Genomic DNA, 19,311 nt, shown 5'->3' with positions numbered 1-19,311 from the left:
TTTCAGTTTTCATTTCCAGAGACGGGGTCTTACTATGTTGCCCAGGCTGGTCAGGACTGTGGATTACACATGACAGAAACCCAACCAACTCGCGTTCCCCACCATCTTTCAAGCTGCTCTTTCCTGGGTCTTCCCAGTCTCCGTAAATGGCAGCTCCATCCTTCAAGTTGCCGAAGCCCCAAATCTCAATGTTAACCTTGATTTCTCTCTTTTATCTCATAGGCAATCTGAAGGCAAATCCTGTTTAAACCCAGGGGAACGTTCCTGGTGTTCCAGGCTCTTACCAGCCAATTCTCCCTTCCTGTCCTCCTGAGGGTGTCTGGAGCTTCAGTGCTATGTGCTCTTGGCCTCCACGCTGGGGTGCTACTGACTCCCACTGTCCAGCGCTTCCAGTGGACACCGAGGCACCGATGCAGAAACTTCCCCATTCGGTGCACCAAGAGCAGCCTCACAGGGTGTGGGCCGACATGAAGAGCTGCCAGATCCAACAGGTGAAAATCCCGAGGCATTGCCGGCTCGATGGGGTCAGAGAGTCCTCTTTCTATGATGACTCAGATGTGAAGGGAAGATGCCAAGGTCCCTAAACATCGCAGGGCCTTGCCTGGCATGAAACAGATATGAGATAAGTATTTGTTAAATGAATGAACAAATATTCACAGCGTGTGCTGCCCACGACCTGCAGTGCCGTGGTCAGGTGGAAGTGATTTTACTTCAGGAGAGGACAGTGTTCTCTCCAGGACTTTTCCTGAGTAGCGAGATCTGCATCCGTCTCCTCGCTCTTCCCCTCTCACCCCCATTGTCTGCCCCCTTTTCTCGCTGTTTCCACCCTGCTGTCCCCTTTCGCCTGCTTTCTCCTTTTAGCTTTCTTGGCTCATCCCCTCCCTGTCCCCCCGCATCCCCCAGGCTCAGGCCCCTACTCTCTCCTGGATGGGGAGATGTGTCTGGTTTTAGGCAGTGTCCTCTAGATGTGTCCAGGATGGGGAAACATGGCTCAGTTGACAGTCTAATGGGTTAAAAGAGTGGCCACTTTTGAAGGCTTGTCCCATCTCCCCTTCCAGAATCCTGTAGGACTTAGAATTTATGGGCCACAGTGGAACTCTTGGTTCCCCAGGAGCTTGTGGTGGATGCCTTCTTTCCCTGAGCTTTCATGGGGTGACTATTAGGTAGCAGGCCCTGCTCTGGGCTAGAGGCCCCATAATGAATAAATCTCAGGTCACTACCCCACGGAACCCACCACTGCAGGCATTGAGAGGGGGAGAAAGAAAGGGGCATGGCCTGTTTGTGTCCTTCTCACGGGGCCGCCTACCAGGTCCCGGGGGAGTGGGAGCCAGTGCAAGGAGAGAAGTCCAGTGAGAAAGGCAAATGGATGACATCAGACTGAGGGGCTGAGGCCCCCAAATGCAGCCAGGTAGATCTGGAGTTTGGCAACAGTGGGCGAGACAGAATGTGTTTCAGAGGAGGAGGAAGGGGTTGTACCCCATGGAAACAATGTATGGTTTTACGGTAGTGCGTCTTTCTCTAATCACCAGTTAGCGTGTTCCTGTTAATGGAAAATATTGGTGGTATACGTTCCCCAATGTTCTCATATTCGTGTAAATTTGTTCCCTCCCTCCCTCCCTTTCTCCCTCCCTCTCTCCCTCCCTGCCTCCCTTCCTTCCTTCCTTTCTTCCTTCCTTCCTGTCTTCCTTCCTTCCTTCCTGTCTTCCTTCCTTCCTTCCTTCCTTCCTTCCTTCCTTCCTTCCTTCCTTCTTTCTTCGTTCCTTCCTTCCCTCCTCCCCTCCAACTGTCTTTCTATTTTTTCCCTCCTGCCCTCCCTCCCTCTGTCCCTTCATTCCTCCTTCCCTCCCTCCCTTTCCTTTCTTCCTTTCTTCTTTTCTTTTTCTTTCTCTCTCATGCTCTCTCTTTTTTTTTTCCTTTTCATTCTCCCTACTTTTTTGAGTCGATCACACTGTATTGAAACCCACATTATTTACCGAAATCTCTGGAGCTGCTTCTGTCTTGCAGGCGGGGAGTTCGTCCAGTAGCCCTTAGCTCCTCCCAGCCCCTCCTTTGATTTGTGGGTTCCACTGGGGCAGCTGCTGAGTCTCAGTGGTTTCTAGTCTTCACCAAGTTCTGCCCACCCAGATGGTTTGTACCTGTCTTTACCACAAACCTGCACTATCTAGATTGCTGAGGCTGCTTCTCCCTAACTGATCTGCTGTTTTCCGGGGCACCCCAGGATTCGAGGTAAATGGCACAGGCCTGGAAATCTCCAACTGCTCTGACTCCAGGTTGGTGCACTTCAATGCCAAGTACTAACCACACAATAACAGGATGCCACCAAAACCTTGATATGGGGCTGCTGCAACCTAATGAAAAAAAATTAATAGACATTATTATTATTATTTTTTATTATTATTTTTTTGAGATAGAGTCTCGCTCTGTCCCCCAGGCTGGAGTGCAGTAGCCGGATGTCGGCTCACTGCAAGCTCCGCCTCACGGGTTTACGCCATTCTCCTGTCTCAGCGTCCTGAGTCGCTGGGACTACAGGCATCCGCCACCTCACCTGGCTCGTTTTTTTGTATTTTTTAGTAGAGATGGGGTTTCACCATGTTAGCCAGGTTGGTCTCAATCTCCTGACCTCATGATCCGCCCGCCTGGGCCTCCCGAAGTGCTGGGATTACAGGCTTGAGCCACTGCACCCGGCCAATAGACATTATTTTTTAGAATAGTTAGAGGTTCACAGAAAAACTGAGTGGATAGTACAGAGAGTTCTCCTAGGCCCCCCTGTCCTCCAACACGCAATTTCCCCTATAAGTATGTTGTATTAGTGTGTCCATTCGTTACAATTGATGAACCACTATTGATACATCATTATCAACTAAAGTCTATAGTTTACATTAGATTTCATTCTTTGAGTTTCACAGATTATGGGTTTTGGCAATTACATAATGTCCTAAATCCCCAATACAGCATCATGTAAAATAGTTTCACTGCTGAAAATTCCCTGTGCTTCACCATTTCGTGCATCCGCCTCTCTTCCAATCCTGACAACCACTCATCATTTTACTACTTCTCTCTTTTTGACTTTCCAAGAATGCCCTAGAGTTGGAATCGTACAGTATGTAGGTTTCCAGACTAACTTCTTTGTAGCATTATGTATTTTAAGTTCCTCCATGTCTTTTCATGGCTTGATAGCTTGCATTTTAAAATCACTGAATCAGATTTCATTGTGGGGCTACAACACAGTTTGCTTATTCCTTCACTTGTTGAAAGACATCTTGCGTACTTCCAAGTTTTGGCAATTATGAATAAAATTGCTGTAACTACTTATGTGCAGGGTTCTAAGTGAACTTAAGTTCTCCAGAGTGACTGTATCCTTTTGATTTCTACTGGCTATGGAGAGTTCTGGTTGTTCCTCATCTTTGAGAGCATTTGGTGTGTTCACCTTTTTGCATTTTAGCCATCCTAATAGGTTTACACTGATATCTCATTGTTGTTTTAGTGTACAATTCCCTAACGCCAAATGATTTTGAGCATCTTTTTCATATACTTATTTGCCATCTGTATATCTTATCAATGAGGTGTTCAGATCTTTCAACTATTTTTTTCTTTTTCTTTTTTTTTTTTTTTTGCTTTGTGTTGTTTAGTTCTCAGAATTCTTCATATATTTTGGACAGCAGTTTTTCCATCAGAGTATTTTGTAAATATTTTCTGCCAATCTGTGACTTGCTTTTTCCATTCTCTTAACAGTGTCTTTCACAGAGCAGAAGTTTTTCATTTTAACGAGGCTCAACTTCATTTTTTTTCATTAGTAGATTGTGCTTTTGATTTTGTATCTAAGAAGCCATCATCAAACCCAAGATCCCCGAGACTTTCTCCGATGTTACCTCCTAGGATTCTTATGGTTTTGCACCTTACGTTTACATGTAAGTTTTATTTTATAAAGGGTATGACATGCATAGCGGGATTTATTTATATACTTTTTGTTTGTGGTTGTCCAGCTGTTGTAGCACCACTAGTTGGAAAGGGTACCTTCCCTGCTTTAAGTTGTCCCTAAACCTTCATGGAAGATCAATGAATGTAGGTAGGCCTGTTTCTGGGCTCTGTATTCTTTTCCATGGATCTATTTGTGTGTGTATTTTCTCTTTTCACCAACTTCACACTATTTGGGTTACTGTAGCTTAATGTAAGTCCTGAAGTTGGTAGTGCCAAACCTCAGGGGGGTTTTCAGAACTTCATCTTGAGAACCTGGTTGAGATCATTGTACTAAAACTTGGAAATATGTGAGACTCCCCCTTAGTCTGGTTCTCAAGGAGTTTTTAATGCGCTAACCAGGCCACCCTCAGCTTCTAGTGATCTGTGAATACCATTTAAGTTCTTCTCCCACTTGCTGTCCCCAGTAGCTTCTCTTCCTGTGGGCTCTGACTCCTTGTGTGTTCGCCTGTCTTTCTCATTTTTAGGATGGCAGTTTTCCCTGTGACTTCAATTCTCTGGTCCACCCTAGAAGGGTTGACTTTCAGTTCCTTCAGCCTTTAGCTAGCTGTGAGGATGAGTGATGACTGCCTAGCTCTTTCCATCTTGGACTAGAAACCCAAAAGTTCGTTTAAAGAATTACTTGTTATAAAAGTCACCCATTGTCAACATACGACTCAATGATTTCAGCTGATTTATGGAATTGTGCAGCCATCAGCAGAGTTTCTACTTCAGCACATTTTATCGCTTCCCCAAATTCCCTTGAACCTCTTTGTAGTCATTTCCTAATCCCTGGTCCCCATGACTGGTCTGAATAGAATGAATATTTGGAAAGCAGACTTCATTGTATTTACATTTTCATGTGTTTAGAACTTTATATAGTGGACTATTGTGTTCATTTTGTGACAAGTAGAGAAGAGATTGCATTCTAGGGACAGTTTTTTTGGGAAACATAATAGTAGTCCTGTTTATGGCTCTCCTTGAATTGGTTCATCTGTGTTGGTGACCGGTATTTGCTACCAGACCTTGTCTGGTGAGCAAAAGAAAAGCAGTTTTTAAAAATCTGCTATTAAAATCGAGATGATACATTTTCACATAATAATATGTGGAGTGAAGTAATGAACCATCTTTATTAATTAATTTATTTTTGAGATGGATTTTTTGCTCTATTCCTCGGGCTGGAATGCAATGGCGTGATCTCAGCTCACTGCAGCCTCCACCTCCCGGCTTCAAGTGATTCTCCTGCCTCAGCCTCCTGAGTAGCTGGGATAACAGGCGTCTGCCACCATGTCTGCCTAATTTTTGTGTTTTCAGTAGAGACAAGCTTTCTCCATGTTGGCCAGGTTGGTCTCTAACTCTTGACTTCAAGTGATCCACCTGCCTTGGCCTCCCAAAGAGCTACGATTACAGACATGAGCCACGGCCTGACCTCAACCATTTTTATTCTTTCAGAAATGTGATTGATAACAGTAAAGCCGCACTCCTCACGTGCCTGAAATACCTCTCATTGTCTTCTTCAGTTGGCAAGGGCCCTGGAACAGCCACGTAAAGGTGAGGGCAATATTTTTTTTCATTGATTGATTGATTGATTGATTTTTTTCTGTTAGAGGGGTTAGCATCCATGTATCTGAAATTGAAATTCAAGAGGAGAGACAGACACCTGTACTAGTTTTCTCTTGCTGCCAATTATCACATTACCACAAACCAGTGGTTTGAAACCACAAAAGTCTGGAATGAAGTGGCTGGGTTCTCTGATCAGAGTCATGTGAGGCTAAAATCCAGGAATGGGCTGGGTGTGTTTTTTCCTAGAGCTCAAGCTGTTTTTCAAAGTTCAATACAGATATTGGGAAGAGTTCCTATTCTTGTTTGTTGGGGACTGAGGGCCCTTTGTCTTTGTTGACTGTCAACCAGGAGACACTCTGACTCCAGAGGCCACCTGCTTTCCTCCTTACCTGTCTTTTCCATCATCAACCAATAATAACTCATGGAGTCTTTCTCAAGCTCCTACCTTCTCTGACTTCATCTTCTCCAACCAGCCCCAGAAAGTTGTCATGTATGGAGTGATGTGATTAGATCCAGTTCATGCAGGTAACCTCACCAGCTTAAACTCATATAACTGGCATATAACAGCATAATCACGGGAATGGTGTCTCATCACCTTAACGGGCTTTAGAGACAAGGGTGTGGCATGTTTGGGGACCGTTTCAGAAATTCCATCTACCGCAATATTCACATTCCCCCAACTGCGAAATGCATTCACCCTCTCCCCTAAGGTTTCCCAATCTCATGTCATTAAAGCATTAGTTCAACATGAAAAATGTCATGTAGACCACATCAGATGAAAAGTTTAAAATCCCATTTAAAACATCCACACCAAGTGTGGATGAGGCTTCTGAGGGTGTCCATGAAGTACAGATCCTTGACATAATTCCCTTTCCTCCTTGACCTGTGAAACTGAACGAACAGCTTATCTGCCCCTAATGTGAAATGATGGGACAGACATGGAATAACAACTACAGTGATTCTAGTTCCAAATGAGGGAACAAGGAAGGGATAAAGAAGCCACTGACCCACACTAGTTTGGAAATGGAGTTGGGCAAAATCCAGCAGGAGTTTCTTAATTAGGATCCACAGCCTGGGACCGACCCGCTGTCCTGTGAGTCTTTGCCTCTGGGCTCTCTGCTCTGCATTTCTTGAGACCATGATTATTTATCGATATTTTCTCACACTCTTTTGTGTATGGCTCCTATTGCACTGAAAATGTTTTTGAGATTCATCCATGTTGTTTTGTGAGTCAACAGTTGGTTCCTTTAGCCTTTCCATGGAATGAATGTATCACAGTTTATTGATCCATTCCTGTATTGACAGATGCTTGAATGTTTCCAGTTTTTCCTATTATGAATAAAAGTGCTATGAACATTTTGTATAAATCATTTTCTGGACATATGTTTTAATTTCCCTTGGATAAATGCTTAGGAATTACTGAGTCATAGAGTAGTAGGTAGTTGTTTAGTTCTGTAAGAAGATGCCAGACATTTTTCCCCAAAGTGTTTATACTATTGTACATTCCAAGCCTTAATATATGAAGGTGGGAAAGCTTTTGCTACTTTCAAAGAGGCCTGTCTATATACATGTAATTTTTTCTACCTGGAGACAGGCTGATGACTTCAGGGACATGAGCATGGGATACAGGACACCTGTCATCACCACCAGCGTGAAGTTGGGATTGAGGAAGGAGGTTAATCGTATAAGGAATCCTGGGACCAGCATAAGCTTCTGTCAGGGCACAAAGGGCACTGAAGTGAACAGGGCATGGGGGCCCTGGTGTCATAGTAAGAAAGTGTCTCATTGGTAAAACCTTTACCCTTGAGGAGGTAAATAAATTCCTTGTTCCTTCTTGGTTACTCTTGAAGATAAGGATGGCCAAACAAAATAATATCAGGTCTGCAGAAACTCAGATCTTGGTAAGATTTACTAGTAGGGAATCCAATGTTAATGCCAAGAAGCAGCCGCCAGTTGGATCAAATGTGAGCCTGTGGATCAAGGTGCGTACTCAGACACAGAGAGCTTTTTCAAAGATGCTACCAGTAGTTTTCCAGGGCAGAGATGGGTCCTCTATCTTTCTTTCTAACCTAGCCCATATGCTTAGCTGAGAAGGTTTCTTCATATCACTTTAATTGATGATGTCCCTTGTTCAGCAATTTTCTAAACATTCTTTAGATAGGAATTTTATGGGCATTCTTGATTGCATTAAGCTTAAATTTAAAGCATCTTATGGTTTTATTGCAAAGTGTTGCCTTGTTTCCTTTTTAAGATGATACGATTTATAACATGGAAGTTTGCTGTCTGTCCCCTCCCTTTATGTACATATAAAATGAACAAACACGTGGCCATGAAACAGATGGTCGTAGAATTGGTTCAGTGGTTGTGAGTGCAGCAACTCAAGAGTGTCTAATCTGAAATCCCACCAGGAATGCCTGGACACAGTAGACAAAGTTTGTTCAACTAGACTCCTTAGGATGCATGCTTCCAAAAACAAAGTAGCCAAAAAGAAACCAGAATAATAGAATATCAGAGCCAGAGGAACATTTGTTGGTAGTTCAGTACGTCCTCCTTTTCAAGCTACAGGCGACACAGTGGAACAGGAGCAGGGATGGGCCTGCCTGCTGTGCCCAAAATTCACTGGAGATTGTTGCGGTGAAGAATTTAATTGATGATGAAGGAGAAATAAACCCCCGTCGGCTTCAATTCAGGCAGGTTTATTGAAAAGGTGAAGAAGCGTCTTGCAAAGCACAGCATGGCTGAGGCTTGTGGGCTCTGTGTCTGGGAAAATGAGCAGCCGACAGTGGCTGATGCTGCCCCTGACTCTGGGGCTGTGTGGTCTCTTGTTCCCTGAGAGCATCTCTTCTATTCTTTTGTGTCTTCCCTCAGCCTGGCAGTCTCTGTGTACTCTCCAACACATAATTGAGCAAGGCTGTGCCAGCCCCAATGCCACGTGGCACTTTAGGTCAAATTAGAAAGGCATGACATAAACTGGCCCTTTATAATACAGCTGTTGGAACAGCAGTTGAAAATACAGTATCTTGACTCCTGGTTTAGTACTTTATGCTGAACTTTCTTTTCTGAATATGAGCACAGACTTTGGAATGTTAGTGTCACCTAGCATTATGAGCTAGTATTCTCCTTTTGTTTCCCCATAACATCCCCTCCTGCTTCCCACAGATCCACTCTCCACTCATTTCCATCCTGTCTTATGCCACTTGGTGCTTGTCCCTTCTAGAATGCATCCTTGGCTCCCCTGCGTACACACTTCTAGTTAGGTTTAGCAACGGGGGTCACCTGATGGAGCCTGGACGTGAGAGGAAGGTGAAGTCTGTATTTCTTCCCTCTCCCTCCCTGCTCTGGCACTGAGTATCTGGCAATAGCTGCATCTGTCTGTTACTTCAGTGGTCACTCTTCCATAGCCCCAATTCTCAGTGGGTCCCATAGCATTATTTACCTTTGTTCCTTTAGCTCCCATCAAGGAAGATCCAGAGACATTCTCCTCACCAAGGCATTAAGAAATGCACAGGTGAGGGGAACAGTGGCGTGACTGTCAAGTTCTGTGGTACCTACCATCTGCAAACTGGAGGTCATGGCGGGAGATGCTGCATGGATTTGCCCTCGCTGCTGTCAGTGAGAAGAACAGGGTTCTGGAAGAGTAGAGGACAGGCCGTGGGAGTTGGCCATCTAGAGACAAGGCGGGAGGGATTTCCTTGAGAGGTAGGGATATGTGGTGGTTACTAATCATTGTGAGGTGTCTGGGAATGTAATGGATGAGAAATCTAGTAAGAAATGAACTTTTGCAATAATTAGAAAAGCTCTAGTTCTGAGGACAGAGACCTGATGGAGTCACCATAGTGGGAATTTATGACCTGGCATCCAGTTGAGCTACCTGGAGCTTCTTGACTGAGGGGAGATGGATCCCTTCAGGAAGAGTGAAGCCTTCAATGGTGCCGCAAGTGTATGCTGTCAATCTTCCTCCAAGCCTCCCCCTGAAGGACCTGAAGTCATTTATGTGGGTGACTGAGGAAAGGGAAATACTCAGAGCTTCAGTGGCTTGTTGGATTCTGGCTCTGAAGAATGCTGACCTAAGGGCACCTGTGGTGGCCATGAAAATGCACTACTTCCTTGAGGAAAGGATCTAGAACTAGATGTACCATATGACCCAGCCATCCCACTACTGGGTATATACCCAAAGGATTATAAATTATTCTACTACAAAGACACATGTACACGTATGTTTATTGCGTCAATATTCACAATAGCAAAGACTTGGAATCAACCCAAATGTCCATCTGTGACAGACTGGATTAAGAAAATGTGGCACATATACACCATGGAATACTATGCAGCCATAAAAAAGGATGAGTTTGCGTCCTTTGTAGGGACATGGATGCAGCTGGAAACCATCATTCTTAGCAAACTATCACAAGAACAGAAAACCAAACACCGCATGTTCTCACTCATAGGTGGGAACTGAACAATGAGATCACTTGGACTCGGGAAGGGGAACATCACGCACTGGGGCCTATCATGGGGGAGGGAGGGGGGAGGAGGGAGGGATTGCATTGGGGAGTTATACATGATATAAATGATGAATTGATGGGTGCTGACGAGTTGATGGGTGCAGCACACCAACATGGCATAAGTATACATATGTAACAAACCTGCACGTTATGCACATGTACCCTAGAACTTAAAGTATAATAAAAAAAAAAAGTAAATTGAAAAAAAAAAAAAAAGAAAAGAAAATGCACTACTTGCATCTCCAGCAGCAGGAGGCCTAACGAATCAACAGCCCCGGCTGCTGCACTCCGAATTGAGGACTTGGTGACATTTCCCCCGCGTCTGTACTAGCCCATGATGAGGAAAGCCTCATATCAAGTCCTCCCAACAGAACACCCCTGATGACTGATGAGGATGTCGAAGCTGTTTTCCTGTGGCAGCTGTGACTTTCTTTCTTCAAAGTCTGTTTTGTTCATGCACATTAACTGATTTATATAAAATAGGAGAATAAATGCCTAGACTCCCATGAGTCCATCTTCTATTGATAAACTCTAGTTCTGAGGACAGAGGCTTGATGGAGTCAGTATAGTGGGAATTTATAACTTGGCATCCAGTTCAGAGACTTGGAGCTTCTTGACTGAGAGGAGATCGGGACCCTCTGGGGAACAAAGAAGCCTTCAATGTTGTTTCAAGTGTATCCTGTAAAGCTTCCTCTAGGCCTTCCCAGAGGGACCTGCTATATGACTTATGATCCAGTGACCCCAAATTCAGAGTGTTCTGGTCTACTCTGAAGAATGCAATATCTTACTCCTCTGGATTCAACCTAGTACCAATATTTGTGTGTAGCTATGCACCTTAATAGACCAAAGCTAATTAGATGAGGAATGGTAGACCCAATTCAACTGTACAGGCATCAACCATATCAGCATACAGGCATCCCTCTCCCACCGTTTCACTTTTGTCCCCCACTCCAAAGTCTTCTCCATTTTGTTTGTCTTAATTTTCTGTTGCTGCATGCTAAATTACCGCTAGCTTTTAGAGGCTTAAAATAAGAATGATTTATTTTCTTGCAGTATCCACAGATGAGAAGTTGAGGCCTGGATTAGCTGGGTCTTCTTCTCAGGGCCTCACAGGCTGAAATTAGGCTGGATTTCTTTCTGGAGTTTTCTGGGGAAGAACTTGCTCTCTAGGTTCCTCAGGTTGTCAGCTGAGTTCAGTTCCTTGTGACTGTAGAACTGAGATCTCTGTTTTCTTGCTGACTGTCGGCCAGGGGCCTCTCGCTGCTCCTGGAGGCCTCCTATGTTCCCAATACATGCTTCCTCCAGCCAGAAGAGGAGAATCGCCCTGCATGGAAACCCTCCTGCCCGTCACATCTCTCCGGGAAGACCTCAGTCCCTCCAAGGAACTCACCTTCATTAGGTCAAGCTCATAAGATCATCTCTCTGTATTAAATTTGACTGATCTGAGATCTCGATTACATCTGCTAACTTGTTTTTGCCATAAATTGTAACACAATCCCAGGAGTGATACCTCATCACTGGCTTTTGTCTACACTCAGGAAGAAGTGATTATATGAGAACAAAGATCACTGGGGGTCATCTTAGGATTCTACCATAATATTATAAAGACACAGTAATTAAAAGAATATAACAGATTTCTGCTTGTTTCTGTTAGAATAAATCATATCAGACTAATCCTGCCTCCATAAACAACCATAAAATTGTTTTCAGACAGTGGACAACAGGCAGTACAACAGGAAACTTAAGGGGGAAGCCCCATGATTTCGTAGTTCTTCAGGGAGAATTTTTCAGCAGCTGCATCGTGGGCTAGAGTCCACTCAGAGCAGGACAGCCCCACTGAGGTGAGAAGGTAGAGATCAGAGTTCAAGTCCACTGAAGCAACTGCAGTCTGTGGGGCAGGGCAGCAATGAGGAGACAGCTGTTCAGAGGGGCAGCTGTCGAAGTCCATGAGGGGTTCCATGTGCATACTTATCAAGGACGGGACTGTACCTGCACAAGGAAAAGACAAACAGATTTAACAGAGGGGTGACTGCTATGAAATTGAGTTTGGACCAGAGGTACTTGAGGTGGAGGAGGGTTGGGGAATGGATGATGGAGTTTGTGCCATCCAGGGTGGGAAGAACTCACGCACACCTCATTAGCACCCGGGTATCCAACTGAGACACTAGAATGACTGTGCTTTAGGAATAAGTGTCACACTTTACAGTAAGGCCTATTCTAGACCAGCCCTAGTAAAGCCTAAAACCAAACCCTGACAAAATCCACAAAGCGGTGAATTGGTGATTGCCAAATTAGAGGGTCTTGGGAAATGCTGTGGGCTTTCCGTGAATTCATTTTAATAAAACATAAACCAAGTCCACATAAGTCCAAAGTGATCAGACAGTAATTTTCCTGCCCACTAGAACAAAATTAATTCACACAATCAATGACACAAGTGAGCCAAGTCGACATTTAAGCAAAATACATCTAAGAACAGCTAACAAATACCTCTTCTCAAACTCACATAGAACATTCACCAGGATAAACCACATATGCTGAGCCATCCTTAGTATTTTCTGTCCTTTCTCTTTGACTTGTGTATACTGTGCTCAAGCTCTTAAAAATTATACACTCCAAGTATACACTTTAATGCTTATGTACTTTAATGCATCTCAATTGCATGTAAGTTATATTTCAATATATTTGTTAAAAGTTTGTAATGTAAAAAAGTGTCCTAGCTTGATTCAAGAAATCCTTTTTATATCTAAAAAATATAATTTTATATATTATCAGGGCCAAAGAGAAAAACCATATGGTAACCTTATTATACACAGTAAAAGTGTTTGGCAAAATTGAAAACTTTTTTCATGATTTATAAAAACAAACCCCAGAAAACTCTCAGCATGATAAGAACAGAAGGCAACACTTCCAAACCCATTAAGAGCAGATTTGAGAAAAACTCACAGGTAACATATTAAATGGCGTAAGATTGAATGCTTTTCTATTAAACAAGGGAAAAAAGTAGAATATCTGTTGGTACTCCCTCAATTCAGCATTATAGTAGAGATCTAAATCCATGCAATAAAGTAAGAAAAATAAATAAATAAAAGTATTGAAAAGATTGAAAAGAAAGTATTGAAGCTGTCTTTCTTCACAGATAATGGCTGCGTATGTTAATAATCTTAGAAATCTACAAAAATCTACCAAAAGTAATTAGTGAGTTTGATAATGTTACAGAATATAAGCTCAGTGTAAGTAGTCTTGCGTATTTCTATATATTAGCAATGAATATTTGGAAAATGAAATAAAAATACAATTTCATTTAAAGTAACATCTGAATACATGTCATGCTTATAAATAAATTCAACAGGCTGGGTGCAGTGGCTCACACCTGTAATCTTAGCACTTTGGGAGGCTGAGGTGGGCAGATCATGAGGTCAAGAGATTGAGACCATCATGGGTAACATGGTGAAACCCAGTCTCTACTAAAACTACAAAAAATTAGCTGGGTGTGGTGGCATGTACCTGTAGCCCCAGCTACTGGGGAGGCAGAGGCAGGAGGATCACTTGAACCTGGGAGGCAGAGATTGCAGTGAGACGAGGTCACATCCCTGCATTCCAACCTGGGTAACAGAGCAAGACTGTGTCTCTAAAAAAAAAAAGAGAGAGAGAGAGAGGGAGGGAGACACAGAAGAAAGAAAGAAAGTCAACAAAATTTATCTAAGACCAGTACACCAAAAACTACAAAAAAATTGCTTTAAGAAGTTATGAAAGAACAAAATTAGTGGGGAGATAAACTTTGTCATGGATCTGAAGAGTTATGTTTAAAAAGTCAGTTTTTCATCAATTGATTTCCAGATTCAATGCAATTCTAATAAAAATTCCAAGCAGCATTGTGGTAGAAAATTATAAGTTGATTCTACTATTTATATGGTAATGTCAATGATCAAGAATAATAAAGGAGCAATATTATAAGAGAATAATGGTGAATGAATTCACTACCTATTTCCAGAATTACTCTGCAGCTATGAAAATCATGTGTTTTGTTGAAAAAAATAGAATATATATCAGTGGAAGGGAAGCGAGAATCCAGAAATAAGATACATATATGTCTAATTAATGATTCTTAGGACCTATGTATGTATACACCCCCCCACACACATACATCTTTTTGAAGATTATCTATCATCATCTCCAAATAGGGAACATTAAGAGAACATAAAAGGAAACCACAATATTTATCTCCAACAAAGGGCTTTTTAAGAGTATGTATATATGTATGTATATGTATATAGCAGTCTGATAAACAGCACAATGAAACAATTTCTCTAAGGCCGGGCGCGGTGGCTCAAGCCTGTAATCCCAGCACTTTGGGAGGCCGAGACGGGCGGATCACGAGGTCAGGAGATCGAGACCATCCTGGCCAACACGGTGAAACCCCGTCTCTACTAAAAAAACGCAAAAAACTAGCCGGGCGAGGTGGCGGGCGCCTGTAGTCCCAGCTACTCGGGAGGCTGAGGCAGGAGAATGGTGTAAACCCAGGAGGCGGAGCTTGCAGTAAGCTGAGATCTGGCCACTGCACTTCCAGCCTGGGCGACAGAGCGAGACTCCGTCTCAAAAAAAAAAGAAAATGAAATGCAATAAAACATAATAGAGATTAATAGCTATAATCATTACATGCTTAAGAATACATGCAATGAAGCAGGTACAAGGCCCCTAAAAGCAATTGGTGAGAAAAATGATAGAAGACTAAATAGAGAAATATATATCACATTCATTGACTGGAAGATTCCATGTTGTTAGCATATTACATCAACACAATTCTGATTAATATTTCTAGTAGGAGATTTTAGAGAAATTTAAAAGCTAATTTCAAAATGTATTTGAAAATCAAAGAACCTACAATAGGCAAGTCGGTCTTGAAGAAGCAATAAGTTGGAGGACTTACTCTGCTAGACTTCAAACCTGATTTTAAAGCTACAGTAATTTAAAAACGGTCGTACTGGTGTAAGTATTCATAAATATATCAAAGTAAAAGAATACAGATTCAAACAGTATGCCCACATATGAACAGTTACTTTATTTATTAGTAGAATCTTTCTTATTCATAAAAAACCCTCAAAACAAAAAAGTTTTCCAGCCACACACAGGAGAGGTATGAGTAGAGGAAGGTGTCTGTCCATCTATCCCTGGCCCCCAGCCCATGTGGTTTTGGCAGCAATAAGGGGTTTGGGATAATGGCCCCCAAAATTAAAATGGTGCATGTGTGTAATGAGAAGGAAAGGGGGGCAAACTATGGGGAGCGGTTGAGGGGAAGGAACAAAGGAGGTCAGTACTGGGAACGCTGAAGGAGGGAGGCCATTTCATAACATTTATTGTTGATGAAACTGCCGTGGACACCTACTTTGCCCATGAGCAGGCCTAGCGTCTTGGCAGTCATGGTGCCAGTGACATTGAAGTTGGGGGCTCCACCGATGCTCTTCGTTTGAAGATCCACGGTCAATTCCCCATCCTATAGCCGTGAGTCCGGGACCACAGTACATTTCTAGTCCCCAGTGTCAGCCCATTCACAAAAAAGCTTGACCAGTCTTTACCAACCAGGACTCCAACCTCAGCTGGCGTGATGTTCACGAAGGTTTTCCCTGGGATGGTGGCCCAGATGGAGGGCGAGTCCTTGTTGCCCACGATGGCCGCGTCCTAACAGGTCTGGTCCACCACGAGGCTGTGGATAGAGGCATCTGCCTGGCCGTTGTGCTGCTGCTGGGGCTCCTCTGGTCGCTGCTGCTGGGACCGCCTGGGCTGGCGGGCAGGGGAGGCGGAGAGCTCGGGGCAGGCACTGCCCTCCTCACCATGGCTCTGCTAGCTGTGCAGCGGCCCTCGCACCATGCTATATCTATATAATGTATATAAAATACATACTATACGTTCTAGGGTACATGTGTTGTACGTTATGCAGGTTTGTTACGTAGGTGTACATGTGTCATGTTGGTTTTCTGCACCCGTTAACTCATCATTTACATTAGGTATTTCTCCTAATGCTGTCCCTTCCCCAACCCCCCCCCCCAACCCCATGACAGGCCCTGGTGTGTGATGTTCCCCGCGCTGTGTCCAAGTGTTCTCACTGTTCAATTCCCACCCGTGAGTGAGAACATGCTCGCACCGCCACTTCTAAATGTTTTAAAAACAAAGGCACCAATGCCCTTCATTGGGGAAATGAAAGACTTTTAAGTCAAATGATTTTGATTGAAATAATATTTGTTGTTTGAAAAATTTAATATTGACAACGACTCTCTATCATACTTTGAAATTAACATGTGAAAGTTAAAATTAGAAACCTTATAAAGGAAAATGGGAAAATATTTCTTAGACTAGATACTGTAGCACTCACCACAATAAGAAATCCATCGAATTGCACTTCATTTTTAAAAACCTTCTGCTTATTATGTTGTTGTTTAACAACGTAAAAGCTATCTGTAGACCAGGAATAGCAAATAATTATTATATCAGTCCCCAGAGCTCTGTTACAGGCCATGGATGCTCCATGGAGGGGTGGTGAGCCTATGAATATAAATCAGGAGAAACATCGGTGATGGACAGGAGGCATAAATAAACCAGGTCCACCCTCCTCTACAACCCAGGAAAGTTCTCCTTCAAAAAACGATGTCTTCAAGAAAACAGGTACAAATCTTTGTGACTTTGGATTAGACATTTTTTAAGTAGACACATACAATCCAAAAATAGATGGGTAAATGGATTTCATTAAAATAAAAACATATGCTTCAAAGGACACTGTCAAGGAAGTGAAAAGATAATCCACATAATGGGAGAACTATTTCCAAATTATGTATTTGGCACAGGTCTAGTACCTAGAGTATATAAGGAATTCATATAACTGAGCAAAAAATGACAAACAACCAATTGAACGTGGGAAAAAGCTGTGATAGAGGTTTCTCTAGGAAATACACAAATGGCAAGAAGCACATGCTAGATGTTCAGTGTTTTCATCATTAGGAAAATGTAAATTTACACCAAATGAGATACCACTTCACACCCACTACTGTGACTTAGGAAAAAATAGGACAATACATGTTTGGAAAGTTTGGAGAATATGGAATTCTCAATATTACTGCTGGGAATGTAAAAGTGCAGAGCTACTGAATTTAGTGAACAGTGTGTGAGTTTCTCAAAAAGTTTAACAAAAAAAAAATTAAACATAAAGTGACATATGATGCAGCAATTGCACTCCTAGGCTTTAACCAAGAAATGAAAACAGGTTTCACTCAAAACTTGTACAAAGCTGTTATGCAGCCTTATTCTTAAATGTTAAAAGTGGAAACATCTTAAATCACCATCAGTTGATGAATAAACAAATGTGGTGTAACCATATAGTGGCTATTTCTTGTGCCTAAAAGTTCATTACTGAGCAGGTTACGAAGGATGAAACTTGAGAACAATATGCTAAGAAACAGATGGAAAAGGCCACAGTTTGTGATTCCATATGAGGAAGTGCCCAAAACAAGTACAGCTATATCTAGGAAAAGTAGTTGATTAGTGGTTGTCAGAGACAGCAAAGAGGGGGGATTGAAGAGTGACTGCCCGTAGGTACAGGATGGTTTTTGGCATTATGAAATATTCTGGAATGAGGTAGTGGTGATGGTTGTGAAACTTTTGGAATATGGTCAAAGACTGAAATGCATGCTTAAAATGGTGAATTTTGTGATATATGAATTATACTATAGAATAATATAAACAGTAATAAAGCAGGTGTCTTTCCACATCTCCATATCCTGTATTTTCATTAAAAAAAAAAAAAAAAGAAAATAAAAGCATTTCAGGCCAGGCTCAGTGGCTCACTCCTGTAATCCCAGCACTTTTGGAGGCCTAGGTGGGAGGATCGCTTGAGGCCAGAAGTTCAAAACCAGCCTGAGCAACATAACAAGACCTTGTCTGTATGAAAAATAAAAAGTTAGCCAGAAATGGTGATGTGTGCCTAGAGTTCCAACTACTTGGAAAGCTGAGATAGGAGGATCACTTGAGCCCAGGATTTCGAGGTTGCGGTGATCTATAATCACCAGTGCACTCCAGCCTGGGTGATAGAACAAGACCCTGTCTCAAAAAGGAAAGAAAAAGAAAAGAAAAAAAGCATCTCACTTTAATAGTAAGTGACCAGAATGTGATGCTGGCAGCATGTTGTGAGGAAATGTATTAGATGGAAGAAGTTAAATTCCAGAAGTTGTCCTTTTTTCAGAAATGAGGTATGAGGGGAGAAAACACGTACTTGGAAGAACTGACCCAGTGGATTGGAAAATGTGAGAGAAGAGTGGGGAAGAGGCTGCTCCACCTGAGATCTGGCTCCAGGACTTACAGCAAGGGGAACTTGGGCAAGTTACAGACTCTCTGTGCCTCAGTTTCTTCATCAGCAAAACAGAATCATCCCATCAACTGTAAGGTCAGTGCTATCACTGGGTCCCCAAATTCAGTGCACATCCGAGTCGTGTTAACAAACATTCCAGGCCCCACCTGAGCCCTCTGAATCAGAATCCCTGCCAGGAGGACAATGAACTTGTATTTGCACCGACTTTCCCAGCTGTTTCTTACTTTGATGAAGTTGGGGGTAGGACCCATTGAGCTGCATCACATCATTCCAAAGCCAATACACAACAGCAGAACAAGAATATTTTCAATGCAGTCTCTAAAGCAGAGGAGAAACTGTTGACGGAACCTAGAATAAAGGAGAAGGACATCTGCTTGCTGGGCTCCATTTAAACTTTATTTTGAGTACAGCAGAGCACAGCCCTTCGGGACACCTCCTGGGGCAGTGACAGTCCAACTTGGAAGAGTGGAAGCCCTAGTTTGAAATTGAAGCATGCTTTGAGTAGAAATTAAGTTGACCTCTTTTTGCACAGCAACATGGGCAATCTTGCCTAAGCTGCTCCCCTTACTAGAAAAGGAATCATACTGCTAGGAATTCAAACTTCAACAGTCATGGGTAAGTAAGGAAGTCTTTAAATCTATTCTAGCCACCTAACAAGAAACCCGAAATTTAGCAACTCTTTCAATTTCAGGACAGTTGTGTTCACTAGATCAGAGGCATGAAGAACAGACCCCTAAAAAGGGAAGTGTTCCTTTCAGTTTTAGGACATCACTGGAACATTAGGGAAGTGGAAACACAGCTGCCTGCTCGAGAGTATGGGTTGCCTTTGTGTCTGGAATGTGTTCTGAGTCTGATCCTGTGTCCATTTCAGGGAGCTCTTGGAGAGCCTGAGTCACTGATGGAATTGGACAGTGCATGGAGATGCTTCAGCAGGAC

The 19,311-nt window shown here is 42.8% G+C and overlaps 1 protein-coding gene and 1 pseudogene across 5 annotated transcripts in view; one reads left to right on the top strand and one right to left on the bottom strand.

The window, feature by feature from the left end:
- The window catches only part of LOC115900781 (rootletin-like), a 36,703-nt gene extending 18,406 nt beyond the window's left edge, over window positions 1-18,297 (top strand). Inside the window, exons 5-8 of one of the 4 annotated variants that reach the window (XR_004060429.1) lie at window positions 223-491; window positions 3,798-3,908; window positions 5,407-5,505; window positions 18,250-18,297. Coding sequence is in view for 1 of the 4 variants with exons in the window: in XM_030942561.1 (XP_030798421.1) it covers window positions 223-248 (26 nt within the window). In the remaining 3 variants the exon portion in view is untranslated. Of the gene's footprint in view, window positions 1-222; window positions 1,655-3,794; window positions 3,909-5,406; window positions 5,506-16,508; window positions 16,815-18,249 lie in introns of those variants that run through there. The other 3 variants (XR_004060428.1, XR_004060430.1, XM_030942561.1) reach the window with 3 other exon arrangements.
- Window positions 15,088-15,860, bottom strand: LOC115900782 (annotated as a pseudogene). The gene has a single exon (XR_004060431.1). The product of XR_004060431.1 is annotated as a profilin-1 pseudogene (transcript).
- Window positions 18,298-19,311: the final 1,014 nt, after the last annotated feature.

Source organism: Rhinopithecus roxellana, chromosome 12 (genome assembly GCF_007565055.1).
Source record: "Rhinopithecus roxellana isolate Shanxi Qingling chromosome 12, ASM756505v1, whole genome shotgun sequence".
In the NCBI taxonomy this organism is placed as follows: Eukaryota; Metazoa; Chordata; class Mammalia; order Primates; family Cercopithecidae; genus Rhinopithecus; species Rhinopithecus roxellana.
The sequence above is the reverse complement of the archived record's forward strand: the minus strand, read 5'-3'. Positions and strand labels throughout refer to the sequence as shown.